The sequence below is a fragment of the Tachysurus vachellii genome, chromosome 17, assembly GCF_030014155.1.
Source record: "Tachysurus vachellii isolate PV-2020 chromosome 17, HZAU_Pvac_v1, whole genome shotgun sequence".
In the NCBI taxonomy this organism is placed as follows: Eukaryota; Metazoa; Chordata; class Actinopteri; order Siluriformes; family Bagridae; genus Tachysurus; species Tachysurus vachellii.
This window is the reverse complement of record NC_083476.1, coordinates 16533080-16550535: the sequence shown is the minus strand read 5'-3', so window position 1 is coordinate 16550535 and position 17456 is coordinate 16533080. Positions and strand designations below refer to the sequence as shown.

Here is a 17456-nt window from a genome sequence, read left to right as displayed (position 1 = left end):
CTATGAGCAGTTGAAGATAGTTGATGCTGATTAATAGCATAACATTTTTAGTTTTTAAGTGAGGAATAAAAGTTGATGTGGGTGTGCTGTTACTGGAAAATAATGAATGTTTAGGTGGCATGACACTACTTCAGAGCTGTTTATTTTCCTATCACCCTTATCTGAGAATTGTTTTCCCTCTTATACGACAGGAATATGCAAACTGTTCTAATGAACAACACAGTTTAATTGTCTATAACAGTTTATTATTATGTGTAGCAGTTATAAATAGCTGTTTCTTCACCAGCCTCACTTTTTTCAGTTCAGTTTATTATACCATTCTGTCCTAAGGACTGAAATCTAACAACAGGCTTGACACTGAAGACTCCTTCTACATAACTGTTAAATATTAATCTCCTTACAGAACATCTCAACGTATCAATCATCATATAGGTTACGTGTTATACGAGCGATATCAGAACTGTGCATCATTATAAATGTGTGATTTGTCTTGTAGCCCGCACAAAGCTGCTATTTTGTAGCCTGCACAAAGCTGTTAGAAATTTCATTAACACCTTCAGAGTATCAAGAACCCAGTAGTGCTGTGGTATAAAGAAATATAATACGCCATGTTTTTGGTTTCAATCACCTGTGATTATTCATTCATTAAAATACATAGGACATTTATATAAGGAAATAAATCAGTGTTTTGTAATTAAATGTCATGTTTTAATGTGTCTAGTTGCCACTGGCCACCACACAATGATTACACATTTCAGTTAAAGTAGGAATAAGGAACTTTCCAGAACTAAAACAAGGTCCTTAAACCTATAAAACTGACTTTTACTTTCTTTTGAATTGTAGGTGAAGACACTAAAGATTCATAATTTACCATATATGTACAAATAGCTACCTGTTCTGTGTGTATGCTCGCTACAGTGTTTATGTCATTTATGTATATGTGAAGATGTTTTTGTTTAAGAGAGGTTTATCTTCATAGATATAAAATTGAACAGTAAAAAAAACTAGATTTCTGTGCGAAACAGTGTGGGCAGGGAGGTTAACAGAAACATGTTAATTTCTTTCTCGCTAAAGCACTTGTACTTCCCCTATTTGTTACCAATGTGATCAACAGGAAACCTACAGAGACGTTCTGTTATTCTTTCTTCCTTTCAGTGTGTTCAGTCAGATCCTGGGTGTTGCTTCTTTTAAAGATATACAAACATACCATGGAGTAATTTGGACGTTTTTTAAAATTATTTCACTTTCCGTCCATCTAGAATTTTTGCCATCAAGTTTTTTTTTCTCGTCCTTCATTTGCAACGTTTCTTGTGTGTAGATCCTCTCAGGCTTTTCTCTGCTTTTTGTAGGCTGCTAACAAATGGATGGTGAAACATCTTTTCAGCTTTTCAGCTGTTATTTAACTTGTAACTTGTGATGTGAAATCACCGTCAAAGGAGAGGCTGCTGTTACGGGAACCGAGTTATTTATTTTATTTTGTACACTGAAGAGCGGGAAACTTGAAACCATGAGTTTTGATAACATTCCTTCGAAATCAGAGGTCATGGGTTGGGATCCACCTCACTTAGCTGACTTTCTGAGAAGGGTAAGTTTTATTTGTTGCACTTGCAGTTGCCACAGCATTGAATGGGAATTAAAACGTTATTATTTCCTCAAATGCATTTTTATAAATGTGAACTGAACTTCATTTTGGAATTCAATGGCAACACTAACACTACTCATCGACATACACAGTTTGATAAAATAAAAATAATTCTATCTGTGTAAAAGGTTTCATGTAGAACATCAGGAACTATTAACATTGTAGTACTGATAGTGTGTCATTGTCATCTGATTTGTCTGATTTGTCCTCTTTTTTTTTAAAACTCGTTTCCAAATGAGATCAAACTTTTATTCTTTGTTAACAGCGAGATCTGAGTGGATGTGACAAAGTCGTTATGAAATGTGGAATGAATGGGCAGAGATTTCTGGTGAGTAGACATTCCAGAGAAACTTTCTCTTCACTCCCTGAACACCTGATTTAATAAAAGTTATATTACTTGCACAGGCTGAATAAATATTAATAGCTGTTATACAACATTGTTATTTATTTCTCAGTTTTGATAGGTTAGGTGATTTAGTTTCTGTAACAGCAGCCTGTGAGACAAATCACAAGTTTAAATTAATAAACTTTGTTTAGAACTCTATCGTAGGCATAGTAACACTAAATGCGCCACTAAATAATATGTTGTTATTTCACGAATAGAGACATACTCAGTGATATTGTGAAGCTTTGAGATGCTTGTGGAAGGACCTTTATGGAAGGAGTCTCCAATGTTAGTGCTTTGAACAGTCAGAATTCAAGCTGTTCCTTTCAGATGTCCCCATTGCAAAGACTTTAGGACAGACAATGTGTTTCATGATTTCTTGGTAACATGACAAAATGGGCTGGTTTATTTGGTTTTGTTCTGTTTTTGTTTGGTTTTAAGAGCTTCTAGAGAGAAAGAAAATACTTGCCAGGGAGGCATCGACTGTTTATAGCTGTTATAGAGCTGTTAAAGAGCTTAGAGAAAGTTTTGTGGACATTCCACAGCATTTAGTTTGACTAACCATTAACTATTAACAGTTATGTTATCGTATATGTTATTAATCCATAAATAAATTATTTGCTGTGGTATAACAGGAATAAAAATTTCTGTCATACACATTGGAGTACTGACATTTACATTAAGGCTTCAACACACCATCATGTCGTTAATTATTTTTCTAATTTCATGCCACATCATGTATTTACCTTTTTTTAGACAACCAAAGGCATGAATTTTCCCAGTTCTAAACAAAATTTTAAACAATATTAAAGCTAAAAAACATGAAAAAGAAATAAATTAAAATGAACCCATGAAATTAATTTATCTGCTAAGTAAGGAGGAACAACACAAAATGAGAGAATGAGAGAGAAGTGTATGAAAAATCCCCCTTCACACTGCACAGTTAGTCATTGTGTCCCGGTTGTTGTCATGGGTTAAGGAAGTGACATTATTAGAAGTTAATGTGGAAAGATATATATAGAAATGTGCTGCAACATTTGATTTGGTCAAAGCAACAAAATATGGAGATGGGTAAAAAAAACTGATTAAATACTTCTAGATTTCTTAGTGCTTTCTGCATGAACGAGGAAATAGCTACAGTAAGTGGCATCGAAAGAAGGAACAAATACAGGAGCTTTAGACACAAAGTAGCATGTAGCATGGTTAGTTTGGAAAAACCATCAGGAAGTAGGGCTAGTAATTCTGGTTATATTTAATGACGTTGATAGTATTAGTGCAATGTGTTAGGAAAAACAGAAGGTGTTCTTCAGATGACTGAGAATGTCAGTGCCGAAAGTTATTAGACTCTGTCACTGGATATCAAACAAATTGGAGATTCAGAGCCAATATTCTAGACTGTTCTTTCCATCATTAAAACACCAACTGAGGGATATCCTTTGATAGTATGGAGCTTCATCTTTTTATAATATTGTATAAATACATCTGTTAGGGATATAACATAACACTAATACTTTCAGATTGAACAGATAATATCTCCAAAACACACACTATTTGTTTTAGATTGGATTTTAGAAAGTTTGCTTGGTTTAGACCGAATTTACTTTCATGTGTTGATGAGCAAGCAATTACACAAGAAACAAAAGTGTTAACATAGCAGCATTGCATGACACCTTTTACAGCATCCATAGTAGCTGCTTGGTCAGGGTAATGTTTAACATAAGCTATTAGTTTGTTAATAGTTTGGGAATCAGAACTATGGAAATTTGTAAGAAAATATCATGGGTAGGTACAAAAAAATGTAGCATCTGCCAAATATGGGTTTAAATCCAAATATAGATATGAATGCAAATATTTGGAGTGGTTACAGGTGCAGATGCAGATAGTGGCTTAGCAGCCTAACATCTGTATATACATCTATATATAACTATATCTAGATTGATATATAACACATTTATATGTATCAAAAAATATGACAATATAATACTGTTGAAAAATTGGTTGTAATATGTTTATTGGGTAAAACCACCAAAAAACAAAACTGAGATCTGTAGATAAGACAATAGATTAATATAAATGGTTCCTCGGCACTTTTTACTCAGTAAATTATTTTAAACAGAAAAAAAACTACAAAAATTAAAATAAAAAAATCTTTGCTAAAAATTGAGAAGTAAAATATTTTTCTATTCATGCTTAATGCTCCATTTGTTATTTTTAATATTTCTCATTATCTTCGTTTTTTAGCATCTATTGTTTCATTTTTAAATGTTAATTGATCTTGTTTGTGTGTTTAGAATATGTCTGATAACGATCTTCAAAAGTTTCCCAAACTTCATGCCCCGTGAGTATTACCCGTTCCTTTTTTACTGCTTCTGGACCTTGATTTTAATCCTGTTGTTTGTTTTGTGTGCTACACTTTAAAAGGCCTTTCAGATCCCACCACAGCAGTTGTAAAAATTCAGAAAAATTAGGTCATTGTATTACTTGTGACCTGACAGACTATCACTAGACTCTGCCTTTGATGTAGTCTTTAAACGAATTAGTTATGGTTCATTAGTTAATGTTATTCCTTTGAAATAGAGAAATGTTTCTTGTTTCTTGTTCTTTAACTGCACGTGTTTTAAGTCCAATTTGCATTTTTTACTGCCTAGTCATTTTGTCACTGAGCAGTCTTCAGAAATCTAAATACATTTCTCTGTTCTTGGTCCCTCTGCATGCACTGACAATAAGAGGAAGCTTTGCTCTACAACGATAGTGCAACAAATTCAGATGTGGCAGGAACCATCGAGGGGCAGCGTCACATGTTCAGTGTTCAGTGCTCATTTCACAGACAGTGAACTTGCAGAATGTGCACATTTTCAAGGAACAGAAAACTAGCACTGAGTATCCATGTGTGATAGCAAGATGTAAATAAAGGATAATGTTGTTCAATATAACATTGTGAGGAAAGTTGATATGTAGGGCATTTTAAAAAACGCACAGAGGAAAGGGGAACTGTTTCTTTTACCACATCCTGTCAGAGCTCAGTTCTCTGCGCCCACCCATAACACCGGCTGCTAAATTAGCATGAAATATGATCTTCTTTTCACAAATGCTGATGTATGTTACTGCTAAAATGTTATTGCCTATGAAAGTACATAAACATACTTTCTGCTGCTATAGAGACATTAGCTGAAGGTTAATTTATGTTATATATGTCAGTCGTTGTTGAATAAAAATATGCTGTGTATATGTTGTGTAACTTATCTAGACTCATCTCCAAGATCTCCAGGGAAATCAACAAAAAAGAGGAGAAGAGAGGATTTTTTCAATTAAGGCAAGAAGTTACACACATACAGTAAAAAAATGAATGAATCTGCTAATAATGAGTAATGAGATTTTTTTTTTTAATGTTTCTCTTTTTTAGATCCTCTGCACCCAAATACCAAGAAGCAGGTATGATAATGCTGATCAAATATTCACACAAGACACAAGGAACATTATTTGAATGGCTTCTTCATTGTCCTTTCACACCACATTTATCTACATATGTATCTTGTTGAAAGCAATATTGAAGCATTTATTAAGGAATTTTGTTTAGATTCATAATGTGATATTAAATGTTTTATGTAGTATGTGACTTTGCATGGTAGTGTTATTTTTAAACTTTTTTTGTAGATGATTAATTTGCTTTTAATCCCTGGTGGATCAGAGGCAGGATCATGTACTCTTACTCCTAGTATGAATATGGATCGATTTTGAGTATTAGTGCTTTCTACATAAACAGATGGGGTTAAGAGCATCAGTGACGTTGAGCACTGATGCCAGGTGAAGCGGTCTGGGGTGTGTTCAGTGCTTGTTGAGGTCAGGGCTCTGTGCAGGACACTGAATTTCTTCCACTCCAAGCTTGGCAAATCATGTCTTCATGGACCTCAGTTTGTTCTTTGTAATGCTGGAACAGATTTAGGCCACTTATGTAGTTGCATTGAATCTTAACTAATCTAAACTTTAAAGTATGTGACAGTGAGAACGAGACCCTTCACTGTAATCTATCTGCTGCTACAGTATGTACACTTCGTATTTTTTTAAAGGCAGTTTGTATTGAACTAGCTATTTGCAATCATTATTAACATGCTAGCTGAAAATAGAGCGATTAGGATTTAAATGTTTTGAAACTGTTGTTAGTTACCTTTAGCTAATGATGGTACCTTGCTAGAAGAGGTACTAATTTGCTATCATTAACTAAAACCTGTGATTTGAGACAGATGTCTTTTTTGTACTTTTGGGAACATTTACACTTCTGAGAGCTAGAAGAAGCAGTTATGAGTATTAAACAGAAGAAGATGGAAATAGGTGAAAAAGTGGAAAATACTTGAGTAATTTTGCTTTGTTATGTTGCTGATTTTACACTTGAGTATAAATGTATACAAATATATGTACACTTACATAAGGAAATCTTTAAAAAAAAAAAAAAAGTATGTTTAAGTATGTTTACTTAGACATTCCAAATAATGAAGGTTTTTTTTTGTCTCTCATTCCGCCAGTGACTAAACACTATATCAATAAAACAGATTCAGTTTAGCATTCAGTTCTATCAGATTTTCATCCACTCAAGTGCTTCAGTCATGTCAGTTGTAGTATGTGCTATCTTAAACTACTTATCTGTGTCTGTGTGAATTCTGATAAAGTGTTCAGGATGATTCATTCCAGTATCCAGTATTAAGGCTAAAATGCAATCAAATTCTAGATAACTCCAAATGTTGGTTACTTACAGGATTTTAGCCAAGTAATAAAAGACATGGCATTAACAATATTTTCTTTTCCAAATCTTACAATAGATTTGCCTGTTGAGGACCAAGGATGGGGATCCGAAGAGTTTGTATGTCATACTTTAGACCATACTTTAGATTATTTCACTTTCTTAGACAATCAAATGCTTTGTTAATGTTTACACATATCAATGTTGAAGGAAAGCGATGATGATTATGAGAGTCCAAATTCAAATGATGAAGGAGAAGGCAGTGGTGGAGATTATGAATCAGCAGCAGATGGTGGGGTGGACAGCGATAACGACTACGAGCCGCCCCCAAGCGAGCCACCTGATGACCTCCAGCATCACCAAATCTGTGTTGCCAAGCACAGCAACAGCGAGTATATTGGTAATGAACACATGGTTTAATGTCACTTATTTAGTTCCAGAGCTTGGCTGTGGTAGACTAGTGGTTAAAGTGTTAGACTGCAGAATAGAAAGCTGTAAGCTTAAGTCCCAGGTTCTCCAACGGCTACTGCTGGGCCACTGAGCAAAGCCCTTATCCCTCAATAATACAATTGCTCAGTTGTATAAAATGAGATAAAAGCATAAGTTGCTCCAGAAAAGGGTGTCTGCCAAATGCCATGTAGAAAATCTGTAAAAATGTTTTTTTGGGGGTTTTTTGTTTTTTGTTTTTTGTAGAGCTGCTGTTTATATTAATTCCTTGATGTAATAAGTTTAATTTTTCTGGTAAATTTTACACAAGTATAATGTAATTGTTCATATGGTACAGCTTGTCATTTTTTAAAAATCCCTTTAAAATGTCTCCAGGGTCAGTTGTAGATAAACCTGTAACTTAAAACAACATTATATTTTTGTAGTTGACTTTATTTTTAAGTTTTTAGATCACTTTTTATTTTCTTGGTAGCGTAAGTGGCTGCATTTCTTCTCTTTTAAACTGTATGAGTGGTGAATGAACATCTATTTATATTTATATAACAAGTGATAATAGGAAGCCACTTGTCGTGCAAACGCTTAACAACATTAAATTCAATTAAATTTAAATTAGTGGTGGCTGGTGGTTTTTAAAATAGCAGAAGCGCAGGTGTGGGTTTCTGATGTAAAACCTATATTGGTTTCTCATTATATTGCCTCATGCTTAATTCTTGGTCTCTCCTCATGTATTAGAACAGCAGAATTCTTCAGGTCGAAAATATTAACAGTTTGCATGTTGCTTTAAAAAGCAGCTAAGCAGCTAACTAACTAGCTAAATTTCACTGAAAGAAGCTAGACCTAACAATAAACAAACAAATTCCAAAACAAACTTACAAATTCTCTACAATATTTAGTTGTTTATTAGTTGTGTAAAGACATTATGGCACTATGTTTACGTTTGAGATATCAACAGATGGTTATGTGGTTCTGGCCCATTGAATAGAGAAGTGCAAAATGTCTAGTGATCTGAGATATTTATTTATATGCAAAACTCACCTACTGACTCCTAGCGAAGCCAAAACGACACATTAATCCCTGTTTTCCAAAGAATGTTTTCTCCCATTCTTTTTCTACCATTAAAACAAAGTGTAGAAAGTTTAATCAGCTACAGAGGCCCATAGAGGATGTGCCGAGTTCTAAAAGGGCTGCTTCAAAAAGGATTTTTATCCATGCTGCTCTGTCTTTTGCAACAGTTTGCACTAAATTAACAAACAGGATGATATTTTGATTTGCTAAAATATTGAGTTTCACAGACAGTGATTAATAATATAGGCAAATTTTGGCATTTAATATGGAAACATTTCGCTACTGCATTTTAATAGAATTTTTGGGAAGAAGCAGCCTCCCATGCAGACTTTAAGTAATCATATATGCTAGAAATGTATCAAAATTATGATGATCCTTAATTTAAAAAAAATAGATAGTACCATTGACTGCTTGCTGTGGTATAAAAGGGTGGGGAATATACTGATATTCGAAAATAATCCAGATTGCGTTATTGCTTATTTTCTTATAACAGCGCATTTCATCGTGTTTTATGCTTTGCATATCCTTACTTTGTTTTGCTTCTAGACCGGTCTTCAGTCACCAACCAGCCACCAGTGCCTCCAGCACGGCCTGGTCCTGGGCCTGGTCCTCCACTTCCTGCTATGGGACGCCCGAGTGTAAGTCTTAATCAACAGCATGATCTCTGCCTAAACTACTTTCTTTTTAAAGTATTACAACGGCAATAAATGGCTTTCTCTTGCAGATTGTTGGAGCATACCCAAGGTCAGAACAGTCTCCTCAAAGGACTCAGAGACCTCCTCGTAAGAACACTGTGCTTTCTTGTTTGTCTGGTAGAGGTTCTAATATATTTTTGAATTCATTCATTATTAATTATTGCATTTTTCATCAGCTCCTGATCGCAGTAAAAAGCCAGGAAGTCTGGAAAGGACAAATAATAAAGGTAAATTCTTCTTTCATTATTGAGTGAAATTCTATGTAAATGTACAAATATAATGACCTCATGTAGTTTTTAATGAAAGACTTCATGTCATGTCACAGGAAATGGTGCATTCATGTTGCTACTGTAAATGAATTTTCCTTGAAAGGCATGGCATTGCAATGTGTAGCATTTCTTTCTCAAGGCTCTAGATCCCTTTGTCAGATCCTGAACACAAGTTCTTGAATTATATATATAAAAATAGTACAATGCCATGTGATTCCTGAGCAATCAGTGTTTCTGAAATAGTGTCTGGATTCAGTGGTCTGGATATCCTGATCAAGAGAAAGCAGTTACTGAAAACGAAAGAATGAGTCTTCCTCAGTCTTTCTAGCTTCATATGTTTCAAGGAACTATATTTTGCATCTTACCTTTTACAGTATATGGTTACGGAGCCTGTCAACATGTCTTTTAACACCAGACACCATTACCCTGTATTGAACCTACAGGTCAAGAGTTTATCAGTTTGTGCTCCTCAAACACACAGTATAAAGAGTTTAAAGTCAAAATCTCTCAAAGGCAAATGGAATAACAGCAACATAAGCCCAAAGTGTGACTTAGGATAGCAGAGTGATTAGCAGCTTTTACTGGTTGGGCCCAAAGAGAAACAGAACTGAAAGCTTCTTCTTGGGCTAAGGTTACTAAATGACTAGAGATCATATAAAATGCTTTCTGTCAGCCTCAGCATTGGTTAACACAGCTTTTATTACAGCTAGAGCTTTTTTGTGTGTGACAAATTAATCACTTTAGATTAATACAGTCATATTAATATATGCCTGTTTTCTGTCGTCACAGGTGGGAATACCTCAAATGACCGGGTAAGGGAAACTTATTGTATTACTCTACACAAAGTTGGCATTAACTCACATTTTAACAATTATAGAAAAGTTATAACATACTGCATAACATACTGCATATTGGTAAGGATAGTTAAGCCCATTTTTATATGGTTTTTCTAGAAAAATTAAAACCTTACCCATCCCTTGTGCTGACCGTTAAAAGAAAGTTACGCTATTCATGCTTTGTCATTTCCTTGATTTGAATCTCACTTTTAATATTCATGTTGTCTGTTTTCTTTTCTTCCAATAAATGATGTCCCATAAAGCATACCAAGCCACCAGTCAGGTACTGACATATTCTTTTAACTTTATTTAATCAATGACATTGTAAAGTATATGTATCCGGTGGTTTTCTCAATTTCCTTTACAGTTCCTGGTAATACTTCCTATCTGCCTTTTTTTAAAACATTAATCAATCTCAGAACAATATAGATGCCACAACTGGTGATACAGGGATAGGTATGGCTGTGAGAGATTTGGGTGTTGATGCTGTTTGTTTTGGTTAGCAACAAAGTGATATTACTTTAAAATATAGCTGCAAGCAGCGATGACGGGCCTTCGCACGTTTTTTCATCGCTATACGGTGCCTTCCAGAAAACAATGCACGGTGGGCAAGTGCATCAAGTGGGTAAATTTCAGTGGACTATTTTATGTTGTTACTGACCCATTTGGGGACTGTAGGTAAATGAAACCCCACATTTTAGACAAATGGGGGCGCTAGTGAGCCACTTAAGAGACACACCTTTGTCTGACCTTTTTGTCCACACTTAACAGCCGACAAATGTGATGTATGTGTCAAATTTCAAGTTAATCTAAGCACGCCAAAAGCCTTAAATATGCCTGAAATAAAAGTAAACTTTGACACGATGCCATGGCAACAGTGTTTGAGATATCAAAAATCCATTCGTAATTTCGCATCTGCAATATCTCTGCATCATGGTGGCCAAGTCTGGTCTCAATTGCATGAATCCCCTAGGAGGAGTATTTAAAAGTTTACCGCATGCAGCTGACAAAAATCCACCTTTGTGACTGACACACTTCCTGGGGCCTGTTGGTGGCGCTATACCCGGGACTCACAATAAGCACATTGTGAGCATGTTAAGGGACCCCAATTGGCCAATGTGTGGGGGAAAATAAAAAATAAATAAATAAATATTTAATACTCCATTCGGTGCTCAGGCCCTAAAAATAATACTCCCGAGGAAAAACAATAGGGCTTCGCACCATTTGGTGCTCAGGCCCTAATAATATGGTACTGAGTTAAATGAAGCAGTGCTTGGGTTCTGAGTAAGAACAGTGGATGTTCTGCTAAATACATTATGTCACTGGCTATATTGTTGCTGCAAAGCTACACATGAGCAGTCTGTTTGCAAATGCAACGTTTGCCTTGCTGCACTCAAGGTGACTCATGCAAAACCACAGTTTCCAGACATGTTTGGGTATTTTGTTAATTAACCACTGAGAGTTCGTCAGTGCATTTGCATCAGTGCATCTCATGACAGCCCCTTTCTGCAAGAGCTTTACATTTAAAGGATGAAAGGTATTTCTGAGTGGTGTTGTGAAGTGAAGTGCTTTGGGCTTTGATGATTGGTGAATTGGCTATGTGTCAGCATTGTGCCCTATGACAATGTGGTGACACAGTCACGATGTATTTCTGCCTCACATCAAGTTGATGAAAGTCAAAATTGAAAGTTTTGTCAGAAGCAAAATCAGATAAAACTTTCCTCCGAGTAAATTATACTTCCCTGTGATGCAGCGTAAGCAGCAGTTTGAAATGTGGATGGTTGGCTTTGTGTGTCTTGGATAAAGCACATGTTATGCTTCACCATCCCTGGCTGATGTCATATGATAGGGGAGAAATGAGTCATGGATGGAAATTTGCAGATGAACAAACGGGAGAAAATGGGAGACTTTAGGTTATAGCAGGAAAGATAGGAACAATCTGTTTGTTCTGTTAATTATTGTTAATAATTATTGTTAATAATAATATGTTAATTATTGTTTAGTTATATTAGTTTTGCAGCTAGCTAGCTAAATTTCAATTGTTTCTTTCTACTTGACCAATTCTTTGTAGATTAGCTATTACTTTACACTGATTTGTTGATTTGTAATTAAGCATTTCTGCAGGATATCACATTTTCACCACAATATTAGTATCTAGTAACTCTGTCCATTTAGCACTGGAATATGTTGCATATATAATGCTGAGCAGAAAAAAATAAAGGTGTCTCTATAATAAAGTCTGGCCTCAACATATTAGTCCAGAAAATACCTGTCTTTTCAATAAAAGTAAGATCAATGAAAAGATATTGGCCATTGTACCTTTTTAAATGTTAAATGCCTGTCACTGTAAGTATGTAACTTAGTGAGCCAGATTAATGTATTCAATGCTAGAGATTAAAGCACTTATGTACGTCGCTCTGGATAAGGGCGTCTGCCAAATGATGTAAATGTAAATGTAAATGTGATGCTGCCAAAAACAGGAATGCTGGAATGGATAAACTTTTGGAGCCTCCACGAATGCCCAAACCTCCAGTACCTACAGCAGGGGGGGTGCGAAGAAGTGCGTCGTCTGTTACTCCTGGTCAAGCTTATAACAGGTGTGCTATTCTGACTTGTCTACTTGTTACTGATGTATGAGCTTTGTATGACAGTGCAGTCTGGAAGAAGCTGGACATGCTATACTATATGGCCAAAAATAAGTGGATACTTGGACCATGGCCCCAATATGTGGTTCTTCCAGAAACAATTACCACAAAGTGCATCAAAATTCAAAATGGTCTACAATGTTTTTGCATGCTGTAGCAGTCCAGTTTCCCTTAAATATAACTAAGAGGCCCAAACCTGTTCCAGCATGACAATGCTCCTGTGCACAAAACAAACTACATGAAGGCATGGTGCATCAAGTTAGGATTGGAAGAACTCAAGTGAAGTTCAGGTGTCATTGTCAGATGTCTGCATACCTTTGTCATATAGTGTAAATATTTTGGCTTTTTAAGTAAAAGGTCTGAAGTGAAAATGCACAATAAAAAATATCGTATGGCTTGTTTTTGTAAAATATTCTAAAACACTTGCACAATTTGTTAACAACTAACTCTCTGATTTTTCTTTTGACAGACAATCACCTGATCCCAGATCTGAGGTATTAAAAAAAAAAATCCAATGAAAGTCAGTGCAACCATTTGTGCACAGTTGTGCATTATAAATGTTAAATCATTACTCAAAGTCATAAAACCATTTTCCGAAACTTCATGCCCATTTAGATTCAGATTTTGTATGTCATTCAGCCATTTATTTGGAATTTTATACATTTTTGGAGATCATTTGTTAGATTATTTTTAAATTATTTTTAAAATGTTTTTTTTTTAATTTAAGTTACTCACCCTGCCAAGTTATCTAGCAGTGTATCAGGTTTGGTCTTTATAAAACCAACATATCAACAAGATTTTAAACAATCTATAAACTGTAGTTGTTTCAGAGTTCATCCTCATTTTACTAAGACTTTTTTCAGACGTTTTGTCTGGCCATGTGATAACAGTTTGTGTTGTGTTATGTCTCATTCTTATGACATCTAACATTTTGTGTGTCAGCCATTTACACTGTTTTTTGTTGTTGTTTTTGTCTCTCCTGAACAGTTCTCTGATGATGGTAAGTTCTTAAGTACATTGTTTTAGGCATTGATTCTCTTTGATTAAAATATTGTGTTTATGATTTATAAATACGGCATTTATGTATTTTTTTTCGCTCATTCTCACAGGTGTCAGATCCAGCTTCACCTTTCCTCACGCCAAACATGCCAGGAATCCATCACCAAGACCACAACCACATGGATCTGGAGGTCCTCCTGACAGGTAACTTTCTACTTGGGTAGAAGAATCTTTGTGCCAAAACTTACACAAACAAATTCAACAAAATTATGCTAAAAGATGTGCTCCTCTAAAAGTGATGCCAAAAGTAATAAATCTTTTATAAATACCCGTAGTTAGAACACTAATTAGAGTTAAAGTGTTTGAGGTGTTGTTCCTTAAAACTTTTGCCTAATTTCAAATTAAATGTTTCCCCAAATGTGTGGAGAACACACATGTTCATTTCATTTAATACACATGTAAACACCCATTTAATGACCCATACAATTTCTTCACTGTTTATCCTCGAAACAATAATTGCTCATCGTACAAACAAATGTATTTGTCTAGAAAAAAAACATACCGACAGCATATAGCATAGAGAGATATTAAAACAATGAGGCTGGTGATGCTGTAATTGTTAACAGGATCTTGTTTCACAGAAATTCCACAGAACAAACGTAATTATAAACTATGAAAAAGTACAAGATGTGGGTCTTTTATAAATAAAAATGAATGTTGATAAATTGCCTTGCTGTAAGAAAAATAAAAACAATAGATATCTTCAGAAAACAAACCATGCCATTGTTTATTATTTGCCTCTAACAGCACACTTTGCCTTGTGTTTATTTCTTAGATATGAAAGTATGTAATATTGAAAAACTGTTACTCAATTTTTTACAGTTTTAATCAGACAGCCTCTCTACCTTCAAGACTGCTGGATGGTATGTACCATCAAACACTACAAAATCATGATTTCTACCAAATAAACCAATTAACTACTTATAACCTGACCAATATTTACTGAATGACAGCAAAAAGAGGGGGTAGCTCGAGAATTCCACCACTCCAAATGAGGCCATCAGATCTAGATCCTCGTGGAGAGCAGGTGGGTTTTAACTTGTTGTTATCTGGAGTATTCAGCAGGTGGCGACCTTTTACTAGAGTCATAAAGAAGCAGTTGTTCAAGAACTTCACTTCCGTACTAGTGCATATGAAAGTACTTATTTTCTAAATAAGAAAGTTGGACTGTAATTAAACTAAAAAAAAGGGTGGAAATAGAACTAAATTGTATACACTGCTATTGAAAGGCACTAGTGACCAGTTGTGTTCTTTACAAGTTAAGGAAATGAGGGTCGTTTTTCTCCTAGTCATGTTAATTGAAGGAAATCAGTGATAAATACTAAATAGGAGTAAAAACATCACCTGATCTTTTTCCAAATTGTCCAGTCTGTGCACACTGTAGCCTCAGATTTCTTTTCGTATCTGACGGGAGTGGTATATGATGTGATCTTCTGCTGTTGTGGATGTCAAGGGTTGACATGTGCTTTCTGAGCTGATTTTCTTCTCACCACACTTGTTAAGTGTAGCTGTTTGAGTTACCGTTCAGACCAGTCTGGTTATTAACCTCTGTAATGATAATCTACATATATTTTCTTATACTAGAGTTTGAAATTAAATTCTATTCACAGTGTTTTTATTACTTTTAGGTGTATAGATTAGATTATCAAAATTGTAGATAATCGTCCCCTGTGGATTGTGTAGTGATCCCTGTGGGATCATTGTCTAATTCCCTATCAGTGTCCATTTTTGACCATAAGACTGGTGTTGGTCGGATATATTTGGTTCCTGGATTCTCTATCAGTTCCTTTAAAATCCCAGGAATGCTCCTGTGTGTAATACACATATAGCAGCAGCACAAACACTACCATGTCAGCATCATTGCTGAGCTGAAAATGGACAATGAACCAAAGCTCCTATAATGGTTTCTACCAACTAATGAACAAGGGAGATATTGGGTATAGCTGATAACGAGGTACTGATGCATTTGTTATCAGGTATACCCCAAAAATACCATAGAAAGTATTTTGTCTGTCTTTCTGTAGGGTATGGACCCTACATGGTATGTTGGACAGGTTACACGTGGTCAGGCAGAAGGCAATCTAAGACATGTAAACATGGTGAGTCCTTTTTTCTGTATAATGCTATAATTATTACCCAGATACTCTGGTTAGCTTTTGAGATTTTCTTCAACATAATTTATCTTGTATTAGGATGGAGCATTCTTAGTACGGGACAGCTCAAAGGGCACTGCCACCCAGCCTTATACACTCATGGTACTTTACCAGGACAAAGTCTTTAACATTCAGATTCGCAAAGCACGGGATGGCTTCCTCCTTGGAACCGGCCTTAAATCTAACGAGGTACTCCTGCACTTGCTTATGTAAAGTTGGTCATTATGTACCACCATTTTTTTTTTTTTGGTATTTACATTATATACATAGTAAAATGTCAAATAGATTAACTTTTAAACTTCTTTAACAGGTCTTTAAAAGTGTCACTGAAATTATCAACCAACACATGCAGATGCCACTGCTGCTGATTGATGCTAAAAACCGTGGAACAGGTCAACAAAACCAGTGTACTTTGCTTCACCCTGCTGGATTTTAACTGTATTAACTGTATTTTAACTGATTAACACAGTACGGTGGGAAGTTGAAACACACCTGATGAGATGGAAAGCATCACTATGAAAAAAATACTTTCCTAGAGGGAAAGAGGTGGCAGAAATTTTTTATAGTATGTTTTTGATGTCACAGCAATATGCTGGATATGTGTCTTGCTATAGATAATTAAAAGTTTAACAGTCATGTGGAAGTATGTTTGAGTCTATGCCACTCTATGAAGCCTGATTAACAAAAGAAAGTATACAGAGACATATACTCTAAGATGGAGCCACCAGTACAAAAACCAAGTGCATGAGTCAGTCAATCATGGATCGAGCTAAACCTGCTGACTTTTTTTTTTTGCCTATACAAATATTCTCATATATTTATGTATTTGCATGTATGGTCAGGTTTCTGTCATACAAACAGAAATGCTTCCATGTATTTTTTTTTTTTCTTGCTTAAATAAAATTCTCTAACCTACCATGGTGTACATACTTCATGTGCACGTGTGGAGTCTATTTAGGAATAATAAATAGACTGTTTCCATGAGAGACACTTCTGGCAAGCAAAAGATTTCGGTTTTATTTCCATTAAATATCTCGACAGTTAAAAAACGACCTGCAGAAAAAAAACTATCAAACTGTCATCAGGGATTGGGAGCACAAAGGGATTCAGTTACGAGTGATTTGTTAAACATGTCAGCCTAATAAAATGACAATGCTATAATACGATTTGCTAGAGCTAGAGGTAGGACAGAACTTTTGCTGTGGGCTATGTAAATATCCCATAGGCCTTGAATTCACCTGTAATTGATAGGCTACAGATGATAGGACAAGAGAGTGTTCGTTTTGACTATGGCTGACGTTCGACTTGGGATATATTATGCAAATGTTTAAAAAAAAAATTCTGGAAATCATCCTAACTTATTATCATGATGCGACAGTCATGTTATGTGTGAGTCAGTAATTGACACGTTTATATTTATTCGTCGCCTCTAGTGGAGCAGCGTGCAGGTGCGCTCTGATGCCACGCGCTTCTCCATGAGCAGGTGAATGAAGCGCGCGCTCAGCTGGGGGGGGTCACTGCGTAT

At 35.4% G+C, this 17456-nt stretch overlaps 1 protein-coding gene across 1 annotated transcript; it reads left to right on the top strand.

Moving 5' to 3' along the window:
- The first annotated feature begins 1097 nt into the window (after positions 1 to 1097).
- lcp2a (lymphocyte cytosolic protein 2a) lies at positions 1098 to 16860 on the top strand. The gene is made up of 21 exons (XM_060890213.1): positions 1098 to 1585; positions 1908 to 1970; positions 4319 to 4365; positions 5275 to 5340; positions 5431 to 5459; positions 6842 to 6882; positions 6973 to 7162; positions 8821 to 8912; positions 8999 to 9056; positions 9146 to 9196; positions 10028 to 10050; positions 10338 to 10357; positions 12555 to 12671; positions 13189 to 13213; positions 13707 to 13719; positions 13829 to 13922; positions 14601 to 14641; positions 14732 to 14805; positions 15803 to 15877; positions 15971 to 16120; positions 16242 to 16860. Exons 1-21 carry the CDS (start codon positions 1508 to 1510, stop codon positions 16365 to 16367), a joined length of 1473 nt encoding a protein of 490 aa, XP_060746196.1. The 5' UTR covers positions 1098 to 1507; the 3' UTR covers positions 16368 to 16860.
- Positions 16861 to 17456: the final 596 nt, after the last annotated feature.